The 11,622-nt window shown below is 54.5% G+C and overlaps 2 protein-coding genes across 2 annotated transcripts in view; one reads left to right on the forward strand and one right to left on the reverse strand.

Annotated features, from left to right (window-relative positions):
• Positions 1-996: 996 nt before the first annotated feature.
• Positions 997-8,544, forward strand: MONBRDRAFT_31471 (uncharacterized protein; the record flags this gene model as incomplete). Its single annotated transcript, XM_001743601.1, has 20 exons — positions 997-1,161; positions 1,777-2,962; positions 3,120-3,222; positions 3,352-3,640; positions 3,753-3,874; positions 3,971-4,094; positions 4,224-4,451; positions 4,555-4,641; positions 4,760-5,011; positions 5,110-5,314; positions 5,392-5,597; positions 5,787-6,242; positions 6,398-6,475; positions 6,615-6,701; positions 6,813-6,938; positions 7,030-7,107; positions 7,205-7,334; positions 7,448-7,964; positions 8,076-8,193; positions 8,302-8,544. 20 exons carry the CDS (start codon positions 997-999, stop codon positions 8,542-8,544), a joined length of 4,800 nt encoding a protein of 1,599 aa, XP_001743653.1.
• A 767-nt stretch (positions 8,545-9,311) lies between these two features.
• Positions 9,312-11,622, reverse strand: part of MONBRDRAFT_23434 (uncharacterized protein) — a gene marked incomplete at both ends in the record, with an annotated part of 4,219 nt that continues 1,908 nt past the window's right edge. The window contains 2 exons of the mRNA XM_001743845.1: positions 9,312-9,782; positions 9,875-11,585. Of these exons, the coding sequence (XP_001743897.1) occupies positions 9,312-9,782; positions 9,875-11,585 (2,182 nt within the window). The remainder of the gene's footprint in view (positions 9,783-9,874; positions 11,586-11,622) is intronic.

Genomic DNA, 11,622 nt, shown 5'->3' on the forward strand with positions numbered 1-11,622 from the left:
AGTTTGAGAGTTTGAGAGTTTGAGAGAGAGAGAGAGAGAGAGAGTTTGAGAGAGAGAGAGAGAGAGAGAGAGAGAGAGAGAGAGAGAGAGAGAGAGAGAGAGAGAGAGAAACACACCATACGCAAAGTCAGAATTGGTTGAAAGGAAGCAAGGCGGTTGTGTCAATCTCATCTTCATGAGTGTGCTTGTTCATTTTGCTCTTTGAGGTACAGGTCGCTGCGTGCTCGAGAGTACACCTACCCATTGGGCCCGACCCTTTCATGCGCTCAAGACTCGCTGGCCTTTCAATCCCGGTTGACATCGCCTGGTCTGCTTTGTCTTGGTGCAGTTGTTCCAAACCAATCATCTGTAACGGCCCTCTGTTGCCCTTGCCTCCAACCCCCCCACACACTTGCACGCATGTTTTCAGCCGGATTCGCTTTGGCTCATTCAGCCCGTTGCCTCTTTGTCTCCATCACACCACTAGAGCCTTTCTTGGACCTTTGTCGGGCCAACCATCCCTCTCATCGCGGTTCGCGCGTGTTGTGCTTCCACTCACGCGCGCACACGCACAAGTACACCCATCTCCCTTGCTGCCCCTTGCTGCTACTAGCTCGGTGCGGCGGTAGGCCTGGGCAATAGTGATCAAGTCCTCTTGGCAAGGCCCCTCTTCTTCATTGCCGTCCACGCGCGTGGCCCTTGCAAGATGGCCAAGCGTTCTCACGAAGGGGACGATTGGCAACCGCCAACGGCCATGCCCAAGGTCGAGAGGCCAGACCAGTCGCCCAACAACTCTACCATTTCGTCTCAAGCCGCTGCTGCTGCCACTGCTCCCGCCACAACGGCATCTGACCACGCCACAATCAGCCGTTCTCCCGCGACCGAGCCTCTGCGCACCTCGACCGCCATAACAGGCATGTTCATTCCCCATTCTTTGTCCTCAACACACGGTCTTCCCGCCATACATTCAACCCATGCCCGTTAACGTGGTGCTACGCTCCGAAGCTTCACCACGGCATGCACCTTTCTGTTCTGGTGTCCCTTGGCTTGCCATGTGCCCGACTGATGTTTTGCACACGCGAGGGCAGAATGGATGCTCGGGCCATGCCACCACCATCGTTGTCGTTGTTCACCTTTCACAGCAATATCCCCCATCAGTGTCTAGTGTTTGTTATTTCTCGGGTATTCTTGTCACCGATGCCTTGCTCTCCCACCGGCAGCACGGTGTTGCTCTCCTGACTCGTTCATTGGTTGCTTTCTTGCCTTATTGTTGGCATGCTTTCTTTTGATCACTCTTGTTGGCCACGGTCAATTGTGCTCAACTCACTTCATTGATTTTTGCCCTTCGCTGCCCTTGCTCGCCAACTCAGATCCGGTCGGCCCTGCCGTGGCAACTGCCAGCGTACGTATTCCTGGCTTGCGCTTCGTTCATCAACCCCCTCCATTCTGCAACCAGACCCTTGTGGCTTTTTTGTGTGTCTCGTGTTATCCACTGTTCCGGCTCTGCCTTCTCGCTTCGACCTTGCTCGCTGCCGTTTCGGGTCTATCTGACGTTCCACCCTTTGTTCTTTCTTTGTGTTCATCACATTACTGTTGAGTGCCTTACCCCTGCGCGCCCTTAACCACCCCCCACATACACACGCACTGATCCAAAACTGCGGACCATGAGATTTTTTTTTTTTTTTTTTTGGTTCACCAGTCAGACCCCTCCAATATGTACTTTTACAATTCCCAACTTTTTGAAGCAATTGTCTTCTCGTCGTTGAACTCACTTCGGTTGTTGTTGGTCTGGCGCAGACATCAGCTTCGAGTGTCACCCAAGCGAACGCAGGTTCCACCAAGTCACCCGAGCATCACACCAAGCCTGCATCGGCGCGAACCCCAAATGAGGCAGCAGAGCCACCGGCCAAAAAGGGCCCGGGCGCCGGGGTTTCTCCCAATCCCCAGCCGAGTCAGGCAGCTTCTGCTGACTCCAGCCAGAGTACGCGTGAGCATGCCCGGCCGGTGCCGACTGGAGGCGAGAAGAGCTCTTCCGTGTCTCAAAGCCCAGTGCTTTCCAAGCCCCAGCCCCCTTCGCTGACCGCATCTTCGGAAAAGTCAGAGCTGCAGCAGGGTGCTGCTACACGGCCCAGCGAGAGCACCGCATCGGAGAAACCAGCTTCGCCATTGCGCCAGACACTTTCGCCCAACAAGCGTCCTACTTCTCCAAAGGACAGCACGGAACGACCTATGACCTCTTCAACCTCAAGCGCTGCTATTACGACCAAGCCCGAGCCAGCATCAATGTCAGCGAGCACACCCACTGCTGCCGCAGGAAAGCAGTCCGGCTCTCCTCCCAGGTCAGGTGCAGATGTCCAAGGCAGTCCCAGCACCACCACCGCTGCTGCAGCAACGTCGGCCACCACCAAAGATTCGGCCGTGTCGTCAGTCAACTCCACCAGCAAGACCCAAGAGTCAGGCACCAAAATTGCCGACACCGCTCCCCCTGCCAGTGCCAAGCCTGAGCATGCCGATGCCGAACCTGTTGTCTCTGGTTATGCATTGGGGGCCATTCGTGACGGTCCTCAAGGCCTCAATGAACAGCCCGACCCATCCAAGAGCGAAGTTCAAATTGCCGGTGACTCGGGGTCAACTACTGCGACAAGTGTTGCCACCAGTTCTTCTGCCGCCGGGTCAACTAAACCGCAGAACAAGTCCGTCAGCAAGACAATGCCCGTGCCCGCACTAACACCAGATGATAAGGCCACGGATGCAAAGGGTCAGGCGTCACCTCCCGCTGCCGGGTTCAAGTCCACTGGTGCGGATGCACTGGCCAGCAAGACCGCCAGAACGTCGTCACCCTCGGCTTCTGACAATGCCAACGACAAGCCCAAGTCATTGCTGCCTGAGACGACTCTTGCTAGTCTGAGCGAGTCTCCATCCGTCAATGGCAAGCCACCAAGCTCTGCCAATGCTTCCCGCCATGGCGGAGAGGGTTCCAGTGGTTCGTTGCCCTTGCTTGTTTTATTTCAATGTTATCGCCTTGCGCCCCCGTTGTCAGCAGAAAAGATCTCTTGATTCGTTTGCAGTCTGCGGTCATTCGACCTCCGGCCGACCTTGGCTCAATTTTACCCCTGCTGCCTCTGCCTCACATGGTTTAGGCTTGAACAAGGGGCCAAAGAAAACCACTCCCCGAAATGATGCGCCCATGCGGTCCAATCCCGATGCCACCTCTGACGATAAATTGCCGAAACCAAAGGCCAAGTGCGTGTTTTGAACGTCTTCCATGCGTGTGTGTATGGAGAGGGGGTCTCACAATTATGAAATCACACCTGCATGGCTCATTTGCATCTTACTTTTGTCCCCGTCTCAACCCCATTTCAACGACATCAGGCCCAGTGCAGCGGTTCCATCTGCGGACCGGGTCTCAAAGGCCAACAACAACGATGGCCCGGCCCGTGCCAACGCCACGTCCCGTGGCCCTCGCACCAACTCAGGCCGTGCAAGTGGTAGCTCACGGCCTTCGTCCAAGACTGCCGGAAACACCGGGCGTGGTGCTGATGCGACACCACGCAACGCCCGCGGCTCCGACAACAAGGCGGAGGTCGCTCCAGACACCAAGGCTAATACTGCACGGCCACAGGCCGGATGGTCGGCCAAACCTGAAAGTGCTGCCACTGCGGTTCGTTACGAATGTCTGAACGCCTCTTCTGGCTCTGCTCAGGCATCCACTCCTGCTTGGGCTGTAACTACGGCTTTCTTTGTTCATTTGTTTGTTCTGCACTGGCTCACAGAATCAGCGCTTGAAGGTGGAAGACGCCTTGTCTTATTTGGACAAGGTCAAGGCTCAGTTTGGTAGCAAGCCTCAAGTGTACAATCAGTTCTTGGATATCATGAAGGATTTCAAGAGCCAGCAGTACGTCCCTGCATCGCCTCACTGTCTCCAGACACGTGTGGGAATATCCCTCGGGTCTTTCTCTCACTTCTCAGTTTATCAATTTTGCTCTTGTAGAATTGACACGCCCGGCGTCATTAAAAAAGTATCGGAGCTGTTTGAGGGAAACCCCGACCTCATTGTGGGCTTTAACACTTTCTTACCGCCAGGCTACAAGATCGAGGTGCCGGATCGTGAAAAGGTTTGTCTTGTGTTGTGTTGATCTTTCTTGTCTCGCGCTGCCATTGGCATGAAGGAGCTGCTTGGTTCACATGGCATGTCGAGCATCATTATATCTTACGTGCCCTTTCCAATGTCTACACCACTGTAGCCGCAGCAAATCCTCGTCAGCCAGCCGGGCCTGCCCTCAGTGCTACACACCACTGCGGGCGGGCGCGGCCTGACCGCTGTCAAGCCTGAGATTGAGCCCACCCCCACGGAACGAGCTGTCGCTGCGACACCGGCTGCCGCAGCAAACATGGCGGCCACCGAGGCGGACGGCCAACCTCGGAAGCAGCTCGAATTTTCTCACGCTATCCAATATGTGAATAAAATCAAGGTTAGCTCTAGCATTGCCCGACAGGCGTGCTGCTGACCATTACGGATGTTTTCTTTGCGGTTCGCTCACAACGTGGCTCGGGGGTCTCTGCTTCGTGGCACAGAATCGCTTTGCTACGCAATTGGGCGTGTACAAAAACTTTTTGGAGATTCTGCACACGTATCAAAAAGAGCAAAAGTCGATCAACGAGGTTGGTGCTGTGGGGCTAGTGGGAAAGCTGGGCTGCCTACTTCAATTTACCGGATCGCGTTGAAGGAAGACACTTTGGCCTCATGGTCGTCACGTGTGCTTTGTGACAAACAACACAGGTTTACTCCCAAGTGGCCGACCTCTTTGCAAATCATAAGGACCTCCTGGACGAATTCTCTCAGTTTTTGCCCGAAGCCGTCCCTGCGGCTCAGGCCCATGCTGAACGTCAGCGCCGCCAGCAGCGCGAGGCTCGCCGGAGCCGGAGCCGGCGTGCCAGCGATGGCGAAAGCCGGGCCAAGCGCGCCAAACCATTGCCTGAACAGCTTTCTGAGCATGGCCTGAGTACCGAGGAGCTTGCTTACTTTGATCGCGTACGTCCTGCCGTTGTCTTTCTGGGACTTGGTTTCAGCCTTTGACAGCACCAGCCCTCATTTACACGTTGCGGTCTTCTTTTTGCATCTTTGAACAGATCAAAAAGGTGTTGCGCCCAGCTTCAGTGTATGACAGCTTTCTCAAGTGCCTCAACATGTTTTCGCACGAGATCATTTCGGCACAAGATCTCATCAACCTGGTGGAGGAGTTTTTGTCCAAGCACCACGACCTCTTTGATTGGTTCAAGCGCTTTGTGGGCTACAGCAATGCCAGCGACGAAGGGGCCGCAATGATCGAGCTGGGTAAGACTGGATGGGCTTTCTAACTTGAGCAGTGTTCTGCCCCAAGGCTGATCCCTCTCGTTTCTTTTGTGTCTTAGATCTGGCGAAGTGTGATCGGCTGGATCAGAGCTATCGCCTACTTCCCACTACACACCAGAAGCTACGTTGCTCTGGTCGGCGGCACTTGGAGCCCAACATCGCCAAGGTGCTCAATGACAAATACGTGTCCTTTCCAGTTTGGACCAGCGAGGACTCTTCCTTTGTAGCCAGCAAGAAAAATGCCCACGAAGAAGCCCTCTTCCGCGTAAGCTTATCAATCCCGAACAACTCATTGATGCCCCTCTGTCATGGCTCAAAATCATGTTCAAGGGCACTCGCTTCCCAATACGGCATGTGCTTCGTATTTTACCGTCGATAGGCTTAGGTAGCATCACTAACCTGCGTGCTTTCGTCGTTTTTTTTTTTTTTTTTTTTTTTTTTTTTTTTCCCTTAGTGTGAGGATGAACGCTTTGAGCTGGATTTGATTTTGGAGTGCAACCTTGCCACAATCCGTGTGCTGGAAATGGTCATGCATGAGTTGCAATTGCGCCCCGAGGATCAGCGCCGAACCTACTCGTTCAACATCAAGAACCTTGGTGGACGCTCAGAGAGCATTCACCGCAAAGCCGTGTCCCGCATTTATGGCCCGCGAACAGACGACGTCTTGCAGGCTCTTCGCCGCGACCCCTATGCACACATCCCCATCGTGCTGCAGCGCCTGAAGCAGAAGCAGCAAGAATGGCGCAAGGTGCAGCGTGCGTGGAACGAGTCGTGGCGTGATGTGATTGAGAAGAACTACCTCAAATCGCTTGACAATAAGTCTTCCACCTTCAAGCGCAATGATACCAGCGCCATCAAGGCCAAGATCATCCGCGCCAACTTCAAGGACAAGCGTGAACAAGCGCGCAAGGTAAGCAGGAAGAGACGCTTGCCAACTGTTTCAGCTCTGGAGGTTGCTTTCCATCAAGATGTTATTTCCTCGTCTTGAATGGTACTGCATCCCCGAGACACCCACCAACTAATCTGATGGCTTGCCTGCATGATCTTGTCATTCCGCTGGGGCAGGCTCTCAAGGAACTCCGCAGTGGCGCAGACGTCGATCGGTCGCTGTACCTGCCCCGCGAGCTTCTGGACTTTTCTGAGGTATTGATCAAGTGACGCTTTGTTGCTGGTTGACAGCTTTTTCCTCTCTGCCTCAAAAACGCGCACTCGGTTGCAAAAGATTTGTTCCTTGCTTTCTTGCGTGCTTTCTTGCGGTTTTCTCACGGGTTTGATTTTTCAGGATGTGCGCAAGTATGTCAACCAAATTGTGTTGGCTGCCTACAACAAGGTGTCAAAGAGCGGCGAACAGACCCGTGATAACATTGCGGTGCGTTTGTAGCAGTATCAGCAACACCTGCTTGATGTGCGAGGGGGCGTTTGAGAAGACCAGTGAGCCAGTTGTTTCTGACACAGTCTTTGCTGTTCGTCCACCAATTAGGCCCTCTTGGACGATTTTGTGGCGTCATATATCAGCGGCGAGTTCTCCGTGCCCTCGAAGCAAAACCGGGGCGAAGGCGCGTCGTCTGGCGAGCCCCGCAAGGGCGTCGAATCAATCATGACGAAGGTAAGACCTCAGAGGCAAGCTTTCCGGCAAGCGTTGCATATGCACGTGGCAGCTCATTCCTTCTTTCGTTTCCACCTTGCCATGGTGGCAGGTCAAGTTTCGAGGTAGCACGCCTGCAAATGTCTTCTACTGCAGCAGTCGGTGGGCCGTGTTCTGGATGCAGTATAACGTGCGTTTCTAACGTTCTAGATTGGCCTGCCCTCCTGTTCAGACTTGGACGCTCAGGCCAACTCATTTCCCGTTTTGCATCTTCCAACTGTATCCAGATGCTGTGGACGCGCGTGGCTAACATTGTCAAGATTTGCCGCGAGTGCGAGCAGGCTTTGCGTGATGATCCAGAGGGGAAGCGGGCGCACGAGCGCCCTACTGCCGTCTTCTTGGCACTGACCCTGCCCTGTAAGTTCACTGAGGCTTCAATCGCGTTGGGGCCGGGAAGAGGATGCGCGCCAAGCCAAGGTGCACTCGGTCGTGTGCTTGGAACTCATGGTGGCACTGGTTGCAAACTACAGCCGAGTATGATCGCTCAGCACTACTGGACGTCTTTTTGGAGCTGACGACCAATGTGGTGGAGGGCAACAGCGACATGCAGTCGTATGAGGACGCCATGCGTGATCTCTTTACCACAGCTTCCTATCAGCTGACTACTATTGACAAGCTGGCACACGCTTTGTACCGCCAGCTGGAGACGTTGATGGATCATCCCAGCTCAGCGCTCTCGGGTGCTTTCTTGCGTAATCTGGCTGGCGAGCGCTTCACGCTTGACGGCGAATCAGCCAATGAGTCCACACAGACGGACTATTTGACCTATGTTGTGCACACCTTGGGCGACTCTAACAAGACGCTGTACAAGACGTACCATGCCGATGGCAAGATTTGCGTTGAAATTATCGACCTTGAGCCAGGGCCTGATGGCACGACAACCACGGCCGGTGCCAATTGGCTCAACTACATCGAGAAATACATGGATTTCAGCCATTTAGACGAAGATCTCCTCCGTCAGTCTGTCCACAAGCCTTTTCTCAACCGGTTCGTTGCTTCTGTTCTCTTTGCTGCGTGCTCGTTGTTACTCCTGGGAATACCCTGCCAATGCCTCAGCGAATGCCTCACCGTTTACTGCTCTGATCCTACCTTCTTTAGAAACAAACGCAAGGCGGGCTACGAACAGCAAGCTAACTGGGAGGATCGCGTCGTTTTTGACAACAAGCTCGAGTGCCACTTCCGACTCAATGCTTACAAAATGTTTTTCGTCGTGCGAGTACGTGCACCTTCCCGGGTTGCATCTCGTCCTTGTCTAAACCCTCTGCATTCGATGTTTGGCGCCTCCTTCTCAACACCACACCTGTCCGTCTTTATCACTTGTCAGTCGGGCGATCTGCTCTTCCGGCACCGCGAAATCCCTCCCCAGTCTGAACGCCAGGCACCTCAATCACGGGTGCGCAAGCACAACAAGTTTCGGGGTTGGATTGGTTCGTGGCTTGAGAAACATACCACACAAGCGGAGCGTGAATCCTGCGACAACTTTTTGCGCGGCACCACCTCCAAGGTTGCGACGGAGAGCAGTAAGTGTTCTTACTTGTTCAAAGGTCACAATTTGGGCAGGCCATGATTCTGGCCTTAGCCTTGCACATTTAAACCCCTCATCGAATTCTTACTTTCCCGTGTCTGGCTGGGGCTGTCTTGCAGAGCATGTGAAGACGGATGTGCTCAACTATACAAAGTACACCACCAAGCGTCAGGGCCGTCAAGCCAACTTTCCAGGCACCTTCAGTGCAGCCAACACCGAAGACGCTTCTGCTCTACGCAAGTAGAGTCAAACTCTTTTCTTAGACTCTTTTTTCGTTTGTTTGCCACGAACAAGGGCACAGTGTGATTTGTGTCTTGTCACGATTGACAGCAAGCTCTTCATTCATGTTTCCCTTTGTCTCTTTTGTCCTGCTTCCGTTCCATCTGCGGCATGCTCTTGATTGTTGTTGGGATTCCCTCGTCTTGTCCGTCTTATCTGCTGGCGTATGGCGTCTTGTTGTTGCTTGTCATGGGGTGTGCAGTTATTTGTTGCCGCCTTGCTGGTTGATGAGCGTGTGCGCATGTGCCTGCGCGCGCGCGTCAAGCCACTCGCGCTCATCACTTCGTGGTTCTTTGTCTTCAGATTTTTGCGGCAGAGAATAGCCTTTTGCACTTTACTTTGACGAATACGCGTTGTACGACTTATCGAATATTGATTTTTTTGAGGGCACAGCCCACTCTGCCACAACCAATGTACTGACATCACACCTTCTACTGTCGAAGAGCAAAACATGACACAAGTATCCATGTAATGATAAGACTCACGACATTCAAGCTAGCAAGGCTCACAGGCCACGTTGCAGTGAGGTTTTAGAAGAGGCGGGCCAATTTCTTCTTTTGTTGCTGCCGCCAGAGAGGCAGTTTAACGAAATCGTCGCGGCTCATGTTGAAGACTTGTCGGAAATCTGACGGGCTCAGGTATGATTCCTTTTGCGCCGGATCCACGCCACGTCGTCGTAATACCTCATGTGCTGTGCATCGCAGGTATTCGCACGCAAAGTAGGACTCCTCATTGGGTGCCTGATTAGTAGGCGCTTCGTCAGTGCATGATTCCACCTTGGGGCAGGTTTGAACGGCATCAGAAGCTTTTGGGGATGCACGTAAGGCTGTGACTGTGTGTGACAGGGATGATCGTGGGGCAGTGGGAGGGACTGGCTCGATGCCTGCTGTTTCAGAGCATGTTTCAGAGCCAGCCTCTGAGTCTTGCTCTTGAACAGCAGGGTGTGATGGCTTGCGTGATGCTGACTCTTCCTGCCGTGGCAGCCAGGTGCCAGAGATGGCCTATACGATAGCAGATGGAGGTGAGGAATAGATGCGATGAGATGTCGAGGCATAAAGTGGCGAGATAGAAGCGTCATCTGATTTAAACTTACGCAATCATAGCTACCGCGGCCTTGCACGGTGGACAAGGACAATCGAGGTGACACCTCGAGCAGATCGATCGAGCCTTGAGGGCTGTCGTGTTCGTCGGTTGCAGCAATCGCTTCGAAACGTGACACTGTGGCTTTGAGCGTGTCAGCAATGGCAGGCGCACGGGGCTTGGTGGGCACGGGTGGGGTTATCTTGGGTGCGCTGGGGCTGCGCTCGAAAACTCTCGCGACGGGCACAAGCACTTCAAATACGCTCTCGCGTCCTGGCTTGCGTGGCACAACGGGGGGTGCAGCTGGATTTGGTTCAGATCGGGCATCTGATTGCAATGGCAGAGGCACGGGTGCTTTCTTGCGTGTTGTAACAGGGGAAGGCGAGGGGGATGCACGTGTTGTTGTTGTTGTTGTTGTTTTTGCTGTTGTCTGGGTAATCTCGGCTGACGTTGGCGCAGATGGGGCCGGTGGGGCCGGCGGGGCAAGTGGAATCTCGGGAACTTCCTCATCGGCAATGGAGTTGCGACCCTTCTTGCTACGGCGACCAAACATGCGACGAATTGAGCGGCGCGGCTCTTGGGTTGATCGGTCAGAGCTGGCCGGTGCATCAGTCTTATTCTCAAAGAGGCGGATCAGGTCCGTCAAGCGGCCTTTGGCATGGCCCGAGCCTGAAGATGCATCCTCACTAGCTGCAACAGGGTTGCGAGCTGACAAACTAGCAGAGGCGGTGTTCTCAGTGATGGTCGAAGTGTCCGGTTTTGGCGCACGGCGGCGCTTGCTCTTGCTTTCCGTATTGCGGTCATCGCTATTGGAGGACAAGCGCCGAAGGCTGCGCCGTATAAATCCTATCTTCTTCTTGGTGGGCGAAGCGAGGGCCTCAGCAATCTCGGCCGAATCGATGGACGGCTCGCGTACCAACGGCGGGGAAGATGGCAAAGGCTCGGCCGGGGAGGCTAGTGCTTGAGTCTTGGCGGGGTCATTCGTAAGCACAACGGACTGTTGCATTTGTTGCTGTTGTTGAAGATGTTCTCGGCGAGCTGCACGCTTCTGCTCAAGCTCTGCTTTAATGGCGGCCTCTCTTGCAGCACGCTCACTCTCCAACTGGGCCCGAACATGGGCTTCGCGCTCAGCCAGTGCTTGTTCAATCTTGCGAGAAATGTCGCCATGGGCCTGCTTTTTTGAACTGGCATCCCCAGTATCGAGCAACTTGACGCGTTCTGCCAATAGACCCTTGAGCTCACGCGCACGACCTGCGGCACCCTTGTTGGAATGCCCGTCCGATATTGGGCTGGCCGCACGGTCCCCACTGGGGCTCGGGACCCGAGGGGAGAGCCGCTCAGATGTTGTTGCAGTGTCGATCGCGCCTGGTGGTTGGGCAATGGGCTCGGCACTGTCCGTGGACGTCTCTCGTGGGGCCACGACCTGTTCCTCCGCATCATCGTCTTCGTCATCTAAGAGGACTACGCGTGCGGTGCGGCGTTGCTGAGCCAAGCGCATTTGCTCAGGTGTAACTGGACTCTGCGCACGCGCCGCTGATTTAGGAACAGCGGCGTTGTCGAGTGGCCCACTCGTGGCCGGACAAGGGTCGACAACTTCTGGAATGCCATCTGGACAGTGCACGGTGCGCTTGGGCTTGTCATCAGGCCCCGATAGCGAGTCACGGGGTCCATGACGGCCAGCTCGGTGAGCCATGTCTCGAAGGGTTTTCGCCGATGGTGTGGCGCTGTCAGCGTCATCCAACGGCAAGACGGCGAAGGATG

The sequence above is a fragment of the Monosiga brevicollis genome, genomic scaffold, assembly GCF_000002865.3.
Source record: "Monosiga brevicollis MX1 MONBRscaffold_4 genomic scaffold, whole genome shotgun sequence".
NCBI classification, from domain to species: Eukaryota; class Choanoflagellata; order Craspedida; family Salpingoecidae; genus Monosiga; species Monosiga brevicollis.